Below are 13,627 nucleotides of genomic sequence, written 5' to 3'. Positions count from 1 at the left end.
AGCCTTTAAAGTATGCAAACTCTCAAGGCTCGCCAGAAAGCCAGGCTTTTGTTAACCTGGGGGGGTGGTCACTGGGACAACGTTCTAGAAAACAGCACAACGTCTGCACACAAACCGTGACTTCATCCCGGGCTTGACCTCCACGGTCTTGTCTGAGCTGGCCACCACTCGGACAAACACCTCACCAGCTTCAGGATGATTCTGTCTCCGCAAATACTTGTTGACTCGGTCTTCTAAGTGGTTTCCCAATCGCGTGGTCTGCAATCCTGGAAAGTCCAGAAGGACAGGTGAGAGGGCTCCAGAAAGGCTGTGGAGGAGATGGCTGAGCCACAGAAGCCCCCTTCTTCTTTGAGGGCACTCTGCTAGTTTAAGGATTAACATTCCCCAAACCCAGAAGGGAGCTAGTCTGTCCATGAGGTGGGCGTTTCATGAGGGAAACAGGGACTTGGAATCTCAAGCACTCCCTCCACACTCTGAAAACTGCTGTCAAGTGCCCAGATATTTCCATCCTTTTCTAACCCTAAGAGGAAGAAGAGCCGTGAAGGCGGACCCAAATCTGAAAGACAGGCTGTGGCGTAAAGCAGGTGCCCATCCAGCCTCTGCCCCCCACACCCAGGCCCCGGCGAGGCAGGAATCTGGCTCTGGGCACTCCCATGTGGCCGCTCAGTGCCACAGCTGTGCCCTGCGCCGGAATCCACACTTGAGAAACTAATGGAAACGGGGAGCCTGCCACTGCTTTCCCTGGAGGGCACAGCCGGCATAGCCTCGGGGACAGACGGTACAAATGCGTTCTGTGACCCGCTCTCTCCTTTCTGCCCAGCTCTGAGGAGAGTCTTGCCGCAGAATCAAGACAGGACACATTCCACCACCAACTAAGCAAGCACGCAGCCAAGAGCTACGGCCCCCTGTGAGTGCTGTTCCAATCATGGCAGGAGCGCGACACTGTATACCATTCCGGGGCGGGCTCCTCACACCTCTGCACCCTCCCTCTCCCAGGGATGGCCTCAGGCATGACCACTGTGACAGGATCACACGGCAGGCTACCCAGAGGTAAAACCTTAGTCACAGCATGTGGGGAAAAGACTGGAAGGGAAAGCTGCACAAGGTCAACAGTGAGTACTCACACATGATGGGATTTTAAAGAAGTTTTCTTCTTTATATTTATTGATTTTTTAATATTTACTGCATTAATTAGAAATAACTTTATATTTATTGATTTTTTAATATTTACTGCATTAATTAGAAATTTTTAAAAAAGCTATTTGGGACTTTAGAAGATTCCTTACTGAGGTCAAGAAATATCTGGATAATTGAGACTTTCTAAATTTCATTTTTCTGCAATAAACATACAAATGGTGGAGCTTTTTTTGTAAGTTATACCTCAAAAGTGATTTTATTATTATTTTTAAAATTTTATTTATTTATTATTATTATTATTTTTTTGGTGAGGAAGGTTAGCCCTGAGCTAACATCTGTTGCCAATCCTCCTCTTTTTGCTGAGGAAGACTGTCCCTGAGCTAACATCCATGCCCATCTTCCTCTACTTTATATGGGATGCCGCCACAGCATGGCTTGATAAGCAGTGCGTAGGTCCGCATCTGGGATCCGAAACCATGAACCCCGGGCCGCCGAAGCAGAGTGCGCGAACTTAACCACTACATCACGGGGCTGGCCCCTTGAAGTGATTTTAAAAGAAAACACTACAGTGGTAATAAAATAAATGGTAATAAAATAAAAACCCCTTAGAAAAATAAAAACTTGAGGGCCGGCCCCATGGCATAGCAGTTAAGTGAGCACGCTCCACTGCTGGTGGCCTGGGTTTGGATCCCGGGTGCACACTGACACATCGCTTGTCAGGCCATGCTGTGGTGGCGTCCCACATAAAGTGGAGGAAGATCGGCATGGATGTTAGCTCAGAGTCAGTCTTCCTCAGCAAAAAGAGGGTTGGCACGGATGTTAGCTCAGGGCTGATCTTCCTCACCAAAAAGAAAACCAACAAAAAAAACAAACTTGAAAAGCTACAAAAATGAGGGGGAGTGGATTTACGATTTTTTTCACACGTTGATGAAGATGTACACTTTACACAGCTGTGCAGTCACGCTCTGAATCCCCTTATATTTCACACTCCACATTGCTGAGACAACCATCCTAAAAAATACAGAATTAGGTGCAAAAGGACTCACAGGCCATCTCATCTATTCTTTGTGAAGCCCCTCAAGAAAATTCTCACACATTCTTGGCCCCATGTGCACCACTGCTGAGCAAGTTTTGTTCCCTCATGAGGTAGCTTCCAATTCAGAAAGGGAGGACACAGCTAAGAAGGGCCACCTTGCAGGGAATTCCCCTTCCCTTGTGAAAATATGACCCCACACACTATGATTTTCAAATCGCAAGGGGCATAAAGAAACCTTTAAAATTAGCTCTTTACTTTTTTCTTCAAATCACCTGAATTATCTGTACTAAAAAGCAGACATTTAAAGGAGACAGTTTTTCACAATCTCATTAGAGGCATCAAATTGAGCACTGTGAAGATGTTAAGAGGGCTGGAGAGGCACTCCCCCATGTCCCCTGTGAGTAGGAAGTCACAGTGAAAATGTGGAGAGCAGCCAGCAGGTGCTTAGAGATATGAACACTGGGGATGCAGTTTTTCCTGGGGGATTATTCTCATCCGTGTGGCACGTGGACATGTATTAAAGAAGGGCTATTCTCATCTGTGTGGCGAGCACGTGAACGTGTGTTTCAGGCCACACGGATATCTATGCAGCAGGCCCTTGCCCTGGATGTCAGGTCTCAGATCTCTTTCCATTCAGCACACACAGCTCTGCCTCATTCTTACACCGCTTCCCAGTTGCCCATAGAGCAGCTGTATCCTTTCAGCCACTCGTTTCCACCTTCCCATCACATCACCCCACACCGTGCTGCAGTGTACGTCCTGTACGCGCCTTTACACGAATTGCAAAGATCTTTGTAGGACACATGCATAGAAGTGGAACTGCTGAGTCTAAAATGAACACTTTAAACCATACCCCCCAGGCATTCAGTGTACATTTTCACCCAGTTGTGTGATGGAGGTCTTTTATTTCTCTTTATGTGATCAAATCCTTCAGCCTTTTGCTTTCTGACCTCCGGCTGTATCTTTTTTAGGAAGACTTTTCATAACATAGCACAGTAGAAACACTGTCTTACTCAATCTCGAATGCATTTGTAGTTGTTTCCTTTTCCCCTTTAACCACCTGAGTTGAGTTGTGTGTGGTATGTGGTGGTGGTGGGGGTTTGGGTAGATGGTCAGTCACTGAGATTCATTCACTGACCAACAGCTGGAAGGTACTGTCAACTCTAAGTCAGTGCAAGTACGAATGAAGTAACCTTTCCTTAGTGCCCTGTGGACACTTGCAACGACTGTGCTAATACATGATCAAACAAAAAATGAGTGTTTTTTGTTTGAACCACTAGGCTTCTAAGGTTCTTCTCTGTAAGTGAATCCTCTAGATCTTTAAAGCTCATCTAACAAAGGTCCACATGTCTTTCCCCACCATGCTCTGGACACAGGGTGGGGGTGGGGCTGGGCCAGCTCTTGGGCTCTTGCACCAGCCCCCACACCTCCATCTCTGTCCCTTCCAGCCACAAGGACACTTCTATTGAGGCCTAGCTCTTCGGGCAATTCTGTTTTGGTCACTGAAGCTTTGGCCAAGAGAACTGTTTCTCAGTTGCTGACTGCTTTAGTGATGTCCCTCAGAATGGATCCTCTAAAGCAGGGTTTCTTACTTGGGGCAACTGCGTCCTCCAGGGAACATTTGGCAATGTTTGGAGAGATATTTCTGATGGCCACCACTCATGGGGGGTGGGGGTAGTGTTACTGGCATTAGTGGACAGTGGCCAGGGATGCTGCTAAAATGCTACAAAGTACAGGACAGCCCTCGTAACAAAGAATTATCTGGCCCCAATGTCAACAGTGGCTCAGTTGAGAAACCCTAATCTAAAGAGAAATATTACAATAGTCAGTGCGTTCACCAATATTTCAAAAGGTCTTACAAGAGTGAGTTTAAGTGACAGGATAACTGTGGATTTTGGTAACGACAGAGTTGGAACTTGAATTAACACTGACTTGGAAGCCTACAGAGTGGCTTCCTCCTTGCCTGCTTCCCTGCCCTCCTTCCCCCCAGTACATGACCTCTCCCTCCATCCCATCTCTTCCACTCTCAGCTCTTCAGACGGCCTGGCTCTTGTTGGGGATGCCCTGAGCAGTGTGCTTGTCACCTGTCCTGCCGGAGAAAAGCAGGAGCTGCAGAGAGAACTACGTAAGTGAGCTTTGGAGGCACCACTGCAGGCAGCTTTCTTACTCTTATTCAGGTCTACTGTTAACTCTGCAGAAGGACAGTCCGCCAACGACACGCTGCAGAAGGTGGTCCCCAGCACTTGAGAGCTGAGTTGACAAAGATTACATATTATACACTTTTGAAAAGAATGCTACCTCTAAAAACATCAAGACCACCTATGAAAAGTCACTTCTAGGAGCAAAAGATTGCTCCCTTACTTATGTATGGACAACAGCAGCTGCTCTAAACACAGGAGCGACATGTCCAAGTCTTCATGCACACCAGGCTCCGCCAGTCCTGGGTGGACAGTGGCCGATTCCCAGCCGGCCCGAGAGGGTTGCTGCCTCACAACAGCAGGGTCCACACCTCCTGACAGGCAAATGGCCACCTGTACATGGGCCCACGGCTTAGTGTGCTGGTCACAACAGGACGTCAGTATGGGTGTTGTGTTGTGGGGGGAGGAGGGGTTATTTCTAAGCTACTTGAGAAGTACCTGCTGACAAATTTTCTCTCTCAGAAGTAACAAAGTTTACTATATACCTAAGCTTTCTAAACTTCCATCTAAAACACAGACTGATCATAAAGTTGACTTTCATATAAAGATCAAGCCAAATGATTTTCTTTAAGGGTAAGACAAGAAAAACACAAAGTATTAGAAAACAAACTCACAGATAAAAACCTTGAACAAGTGAGCTCTAAAGCCAGGTGTTGAGAGGAACCAAAGGAAGACTGGGAAAATTTATATAAGTTTCTACAATAGACACAGCACAAAACAGAAATCCTTCCACAACTTACTCTTAGCACTGAATTTGTTTTCTTTTCGAGTTCTGCCAGTTTTCTTCAAGCAGTTGTCGCACACAAAGCTGCAAACAAATAATGGGTGTGATCAGATTATATAAAACAGTATATGTTGCCAAACCAGTGAAATGTAGCACTAAAATACATCATTGGCAGTTTAAATCGCATCATTATACAACAGCGAAGAGGCAGACTGCTTTGAGTTTACAATTCCTACAGCGGGCAAACACTTAAAACTTAAATTTAGAACCAACTGCCATCCATCTTAATTGCTGATTCAGGCTGACAACAATGAATGAAACGCAGCAGCAGTAGCAGCAGCAGGAGTCCACTCTGTGCAGAGCTGGTTTCCCCTTTCCAAGCTCACAGGAAATTACTCACCCTGAAGGCCAAATGATATCATAGTGTAAAACACAAATCTGATGCATCTTCCGGCCACACTCCTTGCAATCAACAAAACTGGAAGACAAAGAAAGCACGCTGTAACATACACGGAACCCACAGCGTAGTAGTCTGCAGGAGCCTGTGCACTGTGCTCACACCGCCTCCTCCTGATTACGTCGATTATCTGTGGCATTAATGACCTGTTGATTGACTCAGCTGTATTTTAAAAATGCATCAGTATGAAATTTTCTATAGGAAAAGGTGACTGCTGTCCTTCTTTGTACAAATGTCTCACTCCTTTTTTCTCCCAATCTCCTTTACAACCAGAAATGAAACTTTACTTTTAAAAATTTCTATGATAAAGGCATATTTTATAGGTCAGTATTTCTGATATTACTACACATTTTCAAGACCAATGCTTGCTCTAGGTGACAGCATATGCCTAAACTGACCGAAATAACAGAGAACAATACTTAACAGCGTTATAAACACTTGCTCTTAAGCCTAGGCATGGAAGCGTCTGCTCTGAGTCAGTGACAAAGGTGGGAAGTGCCAAGCTGACTGGGAAATGACAGCCTTTATTCGAGGAAAGCCAGGGAAGCAAGGGGGCGCACTGCACAGCCCGTCCTCCGCCACAGCCCCCAAGGTGGCTCAACTGGGCTGTTACCTCATCTGGGAATCTTAATTGCCAACATGCTTGAAGGTCAAGACCTCTTTTTTCAGCCACTCTCTTACCGCCACTAAAACTTACACCTTGTGGAAGCCCCAAACTCTCCAGGGTTCAGGCTCTTCCTATCAGCCTACATGACGAGCCCTGGAACCTGATGTATGCTCTGGCCTACTGTCCATAGAGTCCCTGGCCCCTGATCCTTCCACTGCCCTTGCTGAGCAAGCCTTCAACCATGAATCGAGTGAACCCAGCTCTCCTGTACCTGTTCCGTTGAAGGAAAAAAAGGACACACACACACACACACACAAAACCGTGCAAAACAGCAGCACCACTAATTGGTTGTCCTCCAGTATTCTCCAGCCCTGTGCTGTCGTACCCCGCCCTTCTCTACAATGGCTGTTCCCAACCTTCGCTCCTTCCTCAAGTGCTGCATCACCCTCAATCAGCGCCTTCTCTGAAATCTCAGCAATTGAGCTCATCCCCTGGGTTAAGAAGTTAAAAGGTCAGCAGGCAACAACTCCCTCAGTTTCTGTGCCTGCTCCAAAGATACCCATTCTCAACTCTGCCCTCCCACATCAGGGAAGAGGAAAATAAAAAAAAATATGATATACTTAAGTTCTAGACCCTATTCTATCAACTTTGAATTTCGAGCTCTCCTCACTCCTATTATTAACCAATGGCCTGCCTCCTCTTCCTGTGTTTCCTGTTCATGCACTTACCTAAGCCACCACTTAGACGGGCCCTTCCCTCACCCTACGGTGTGGCCTCTTCTCCCCCAGGTCCTCCTTTAGGTCAGGCTTCCACCTCCTGCCCAGTTGCCCCTCTAAGTCTCCTAACTAGTCTCCCTGTTAGGGAGCAAAGTCCTTCCCTCTCCTGATGAATCCACCTCACAGATCCAGGGGGCTCTTTCCAGAACAGAAACTAATGACGTCCTTCAAACCACTGCAGCACGTACAGGAGGAAATCTACATGTCAAAGAACCGAGTGCCCTATGCCTCCTCATTTTGTGGGGCTCCGTCCACACTCCCTACCTGCCGACTACTGGCGCTCACCTGTAGTGTCGGTACTGTAGTGTCGTTGAACATTCTGTGTTCTTTCTTTCCTTTGTGATACTCTGCCCCTCCCCCAACACCTGTTTCCAGATAAGTGTCACTTTCTCTAGGACGCCGCTCTGCCCAGGCCGGGGCCCTTCATTTCTGGACCACCTTACTGCCTCCTGCTCTCTGCGCTATGATCCATCTGTCTCTTCTCCTGGAAGAAGAATAACTGAAGGATGGAGCCACCCCTCCCTTATTCATCCCTGTATTCCCCACTGCCTGGCACCTAGTATTTCAATGTAATGTATTTTGAAATCAAAAAGTGAACATAAATCGCAGTGAAACTGAAAAACTGTCCAGGGGAGGACATGATGTGAACAGGGACACAGATGACCAGGACAAACAACCCACTGGTTGTTAAAGACACGGGGGCACTTCCCCATGCACCAGGCACTCTACTGAGGCTTGGGCTCTAGTAACCAACGTGCCTCCACTTGGCACTGTTAGTAGGAGAGACTGAGCTCTCAACAGGAAAGTGAAGTTTCAAAATGAGGCCTAGATGGAAAGTCTGTGTCTTCCACTGCGGCGACTGGCCTCCCTGGAGCTGAGGGGTCGGGGCCCAGGAGGCAAGGACCTGTTTCTCAGCTCTGGACGCACCACACTCACAACTCCCCAACACCCAGTGGTGCTGGAGCCTGCGCTCACCATGCAGCCCTGTGTGGGCATTCACTACAGTGACAGAACACAGTGGCGTCTCCACATACTGGGGTGCCCCCAGGACTCGGCTTTGGGGACCTGGGAGGGGCCACCAGACTGAAGGAACTCTGGAGCCTCTTTAGGGGCTATCACAAAGCAAACTTTGCAAATACAGCATTCTCACCGATCACTGGAGGAAAGTAAAGTACTTGACAACAGCCTTTGAAAATATACCGCACCAGTGACAGAGGCAAGAACATACAACAAGCTTCCCATTGTTTATTTTTAGAAAGTGGTTTCTGAGAGGTTTTCCTTCTGAAATTTCCCTTTAACGGATACTAGCACTACTCCACCAAATATTCCTACCTTTGGTCTCTGAAGATTCACACTAAATGGCTTTTTTTTTTTTTTTAATTTTTTTAATTTATTTACTTTTCCCCCAAAGCACCAGTACATAGTTGTATGTCATAGCTGCACATCCTTCTAGTTGCTGTATGTGGGACGCGGCCTCAGCATGGCCGGAGAAGCAGTGCGTCGGTGCGCGCCCGGGATCCAAACCCAGCTCGCCAGCAGCGGAGCGCGCGCACTTAAGCGCTAAGCCATGGGGCTGGCCCTAAATGGCTTCTTAAAGACATGGATGACCAAGTTATTAGAGGGATTCTAACAGAACCAAAACCTCCTTCTAATCTTATCATTGTCAGAATTCAGTAACCAGAAAGCATGCTACAGAGACATACATATTTTGTGTGAGTAAAAAAAAAGAATCCATATCTGAAATAACTTCACAGAATAAATTCCACCCAGGGCAACGTATTTTCAATGTCTTCTCCCACAATCCAATCAGAAGGAGGAACTTTGCTGATCTGAAACTAAAAGTCAGAAAGAAATAGCCATATACTCACGGTTCAGGATCTAAGGTATCATTTTTCTTCTTTTCAAACTGATCCTTTGAAATTGTTCTTGTTTGAAAAAAAAATAAAGAAAAAAAAGTCACTTAACTAAATTTATCTGTTGAGTATAAGCTATAGGGTCTCTGGGATATTATTCTGTGACTAGTTCTTCAAATAAAAAGTAAATGATGGTCAGCTGAAATCTTAAGTAGATGTAATGATGGCATGAACATAGAAAACTGACTTCCACAGAAAGCACTACCATTTATTTTTCTCTCTTCCTTGGAATATTTCCTCCCAACTATCATCAGCACTTATTACAAGATTTCATTAAGACTAGTTACAATATGATGGTAAAATTGTGTTGAGATTCTAACCTGTTAGTTTTCAATCAAATCTACATGGTGAACAGCTACAGAATTTGACCAATATTGGTATAACCAATTCTTGTAATTACAATATTCCCTCAATGACACAAGGTCACCATCTACTTGGGGATATTTTACTTATTCTTAAAGCGCTAAGTATTTGGTTTCTACGGTCTTTTTGTTATGATCAGTGTATATGTGAATTATTTCTGATTCATGGTATTATACAATCCAGTTATTAATCACACAATTGGACCAAAGAATTAAGACAAGGGATATAAAAATAAATGGAATATGTAGAATTTCTGTCGTTTTGGTGTGTATGTCTTACAAGTGGCTATGGTTTGTTCTGCATATGAATGAAGTAAATCTGAGGTGCAGAATAAGTGTCCAACACTGCTGCAAACTGCTTCCATGGGGGACAGCCACACTAGTAGACTTCCCAGGGTGGCAGTAATCATGGCAGAGTCAGAAGAAAAGAGAACCACAAAACGCTGGCAGTCCTGGGCAGATATATTGGCTGGCAGGTTTTTAGGTATCTCAAGCATATAAATGAGTTGACCACCCAATCTGTGGATGTGCTTTTTCTTGCCACATTCTGACAGTCTGGCCACTCAAAAGTAACTCCATCAGAGGATAAGCCTCAGGGAGGAAAAGGTGAACTCAGTGAAGAAAGGAATGAACCAACTCATGTCTGTCCGTGTTGGAGCCAGTGACCAAGAGTCAAGCCTCCAGGAGGAAGGAGACACATTTACACTTTGGGATCTCATCATCTGCCTTCTACTACCTCCACAACTTAAAGGATGGGGGTTTCAGAGGGAGATTGACTAAATGCTCAAGATAGGGAATGCACAGAAGACTCATTTTTTGCTACTGCCAGTTTTGTGAATAGGGTTACCTGGTTTTTTAGGTGTAAATGAAAATTTACAATTTCCCCCAATGGAGGTTGAGAGCTACCAGGAAAAAGCAAGTGTTTTAAAAGAAGAGACAGAGCAAGGTGGAGAGAGACTAGTGAACTGCAGTGGGGGCTAGTGGATCATAGTCTTGAAGAGTGTTCAGTTAAAATAGCTACAGTTTAAAGCATGAACATGGGCATAGCTAACAGGAAAAAATATACTACACAAAAGTCAAAAAGGCAGTGGTACTTCCCTTTTAATCATGGACAAGAAGAAAAAAACAATTAAGAGTCACCCCCGAGAAAAATGACAGGATGATACTTACGTCTGGGGTTGTGAAGGGTCGTCACCCAGGGTAACATTCTCCCCCTGGATCTCTGTGAAACACTTCTCACAGAAATGATACCTGTCAGCAAGAAGGCCATACTTGGGTGAACTGGTCCATCATAACACACAGCCACCCAAGCAACGAAGCCACCAATCAGAGCAGGGCAGATCACCACGACGAAGGGGGGGCGTTGTTGGTTGATTGATGGGTCAGTGAGGACAATGGAAGGAAGAGGGGCAGGTGGGGAGGGGCAGGATTAGAGAACAGGGAAGGGAACACAGCACAGACATGGAGGTAAGACGCAAACACCAAGACAACACAGAGCAGAAAGCCAAGGCAAAGCATTGATTAGCATTCGGTCTCATTGTACACATCACAGGCCATCATCACTAACAACGACTGGGCTGGGGCCAGCTCCAAGATGCAAATGTTTTCAAGGAATTGTTAATACTAAAATTGCAAGGAGCTAAATTTAGGAGTTTGAATTTTGTTATTACTTAGAGAAAATCAAATATAACTCCAGGGTTTGAGATGGAAAAAATTTACTTTGAACAAAACAGTCTAACAAAAGGCCTTAAAAAAGCAATTTAAACTGAAATAGCTTTATTTTTCAAAACAGAAAATTTATGCTTGACAGCAATTCAGAGATTTTATTTCCAGTATTAAGCCAGATCTTTAAAGATACAAAAATGTTGAGCACTCAGAACTGGTTTTAATTTTTCCTGTAATTTTTCTCACGTTAATCACTTGGTTAATTGGGTTACAATACAAATGAAACCAAATCCATACTCTAGACAAACATTTAACAGAAATGTAGTTGGGGTCAAACACTTTCCAGCCATTTATCAATAAGAATATACAGAGAAAAAAATGTGATATATTGTATAAGCAATACAATATATGGAAATCCATGACCAATCTTAAAGACTTTTAAAATTGAATTCTAAGCTTTGATTTAAACTTTTTGGTACTGGGACCAATCATTCATCAATCTGAGATACTCAGTGATTGACTGCTCTGACTTGGTGACAATCCAAGTTAAGCAAATTTAGAGAGTTAATCTTTAAAGCACAATCTGCATTTGAGAAATTATCCATTACCCCAATTTCTTATACGATAATATAGAGCCTGGGCTCAAGCTATCAAATAAAAACAATTAAAATAAAAACTATTAAATGTTTGGAAAGGACACGAATGAGAAATAAACAAAAATGCAGACTGATGCTGCATAAAACAAGATGGGCACACAAGAATACTGTAAAAATAAACAAGCTGAATGGAGGTGAATTATACAAGCAAAAAGGATGAGTATAAGGTAGCGGACGGCAGCACAATAAAATGCGGTTTTAGTGCTCGAAACTGCATCTACAAGATGCCAAGAGGATTAGTGTTACAGACACTGTGACGAGACTCAGAGCACCACACTGAACCAACAAGTGCAGAAGGAGACGCAGCAGCTGGCGGTCTCACTCACTCACGCACACACGGCGACAAACGGCTGAGGGTTAGGCCACCGCCTGGCCAGTTTGTCTTCATTACCACTAAAATAGATCCCCCACAAGTTTCTACTTCTAATCTTAACTAAACACATTGAGCATTCTGTCTGCTATATTCCACTAACTAAACACATACAGTAAATTAAAAGCATAAAACTTTACAGCATGCACACATCTCAAGATTACCCAATTTTTCAGTTTGTTGATGAGGAACATGACAGATTCACTGTGAGTAGCAACTGGATTAATGAACATTTCTTGCTGGGACCAGTTTATTTAGGACTAATTCAATCAATGAATTCTGCCAAGATTAAATACTCTGACCAGAACAAACAAATCAACATTGCTGTTTTTTTAAAAAAAACTATCTTTTTTTCTGAATGAACTAGAGCAATAATATTCATTATTTTGTATATATTCTTATGGAGCCTTGAAATCACATAGTAAGAAGAATTTCCATGTGCAGGAGGGCACGATAAGCAGCAGCAAGAAAGAACTAAAGTAGAGGCACGATAAACTACCTCAGTGGCAACCAGAAGAATATGCAAAAAAGATATCCCCTCAATGCCAAATAGTTCCCTTCTAAAAATAAAACTTGGAATTGAGTGTTCCAGTTCATTTTAAGATCACACATCAGCCACTGCAAGATAGCCAAGAGGACCCTGAACACATTCTGAAATGGAATTTCCATGATAATTACGTGAGCGTAAACAGTTTTAAAATCCTGGGCAAATTCTTAGCTTTTATTCAAGCAGGACATTAACTCCAGCAACCTCCAGGAAACAAGAATCATAAATTCAGCATTTTCCAGTGGAGGAAACTGGCCCAGAATGAAGCACTAACGGCTGAACAGCAGCCCTGGAGTGGCCACAGAAACCTACGCTCTGTGTGTAACTAACTTCCATCCCTGAAGAACCTCAGGGTCAGAAACTGGAGGAACAGATAGTTAATACACTCTAATGCCTGTCCTAAAGCAATGCCAGAGACATCGGAGAGTCAAATCTGTTCAGGTTTAAGAAGGGGAGAGGGCGGGGGCCCAGCGCCTCACTTCAGTACCCTTCTGAGAGATGACGACCCACAGGAGAGGGCACGGTCACCCATCTAGCCAAATCGGCTGAAACCATCCTGGCAATCACTGGGTGACAGATGTTAATGCCAGATTATCCCTATCTTATTACCTAGTCCAAACTTTATTCACACTGGAAATACAAATGGTTCAGAAGTTCACTTTTCAACTGTTAAAAGCCTAGCTGACATTCTGCCTTGTGTGAAGGAAGCCATTTGATGAATATGGAATTGCAAAGGAGAAACACTTCACATAATCCTACGATGAGGTACATCTGGGTACCTCAAGTTAGCACAATGTAACTGCATAGTTTATCTGTAAGGGTAATTTAATGTATGGAGTAAATTTTCAAATGCAGATTGTTTTAAGTACCATATAAGTATATAAAAATAACTGGGATATCTATAGATAATACCTATCTTATCTATAGATAATAACTGAAAAATCTCTAGAGCAGTTTTCCCAACATGAGTTACTTCAAATTTTCAAAGTATGGAAACAAGTGAAAATATAACCATGCGCTGGTTTACACGTTAGTGTCACTTGTTTAAATGGTCTGCAGGATTTTCTATTGTTCTAAGTGCCCAAACGGTTTAGGACTATAAGCGCCAAAACAGTTATTCAAAAGAACACCACAGTGTTCATAAATAGTCCAAGTTGAGAACAAAAATGTCAGTAGATA

At 43.9% G+C, this 13,627-nt stretch overlaps 1 protein-coding gene across 3 annotated transcripts in view; it reads right to left on the bottom strand.

The window, feature by feature from the left end:
- Positions 1 to 13,627, bottom strand: part of CREBBP (CREB binding protein) — a 132,157-nt gene that overhangs the window by 12,418 nt on the left and 106,112 nt on the right. For 2 of the 3 annotated variants that reach the window (XM_058570167.1, XM_058570166.1), the window contains 5 exons: positions 10,381 to 10,491; positions 8,804 to 8,860; positions 5,496 to 5,573; positions 5,112 to 5,179; positions 116 to 266 (listed from right to left, as the gene is read on the bottom strand). In XM_058570167.1, the coding sequence (XP_058426150.1) occupies positions 116 to 266; positions 5,112 to 5,179; positions 5,496 to 5,573; positions 8,804 to 8,860; positions 10,381 to 10,491 (465 nt within the window). The remainder of the gene's footprint in view (positions 1 to 115; positions 267 to 5,111; positions 5,180 to 5,495; positions 5,574 to 8,803; positions 8,861 to 10,380; positions 10,492 to 13,627) is intronic. The other variant, XM_058570168.1, reaches the window with a different exon arrangement.

Source organism: Diceros bicornis, chromosome 26, assembly GCF_020826845.1.
Source record: "Diceros bicornis minor isolate mBicDic1 chromosome 26, mDicBic1.mat.cur, whole genome shotgun sequence".
NCBI classification, from domain to species: Eukaryota; Metazoa; Chordata; class Mammalia; order Perissodactyla; family Rhinocerotidae; genus Diceros; species Diceros bicornis.
The sequence above is the reverse complement of the archived record's forward strand: the minus strand, read 5'-3'. Positions and strand labels throughout refer to the sequence as shown.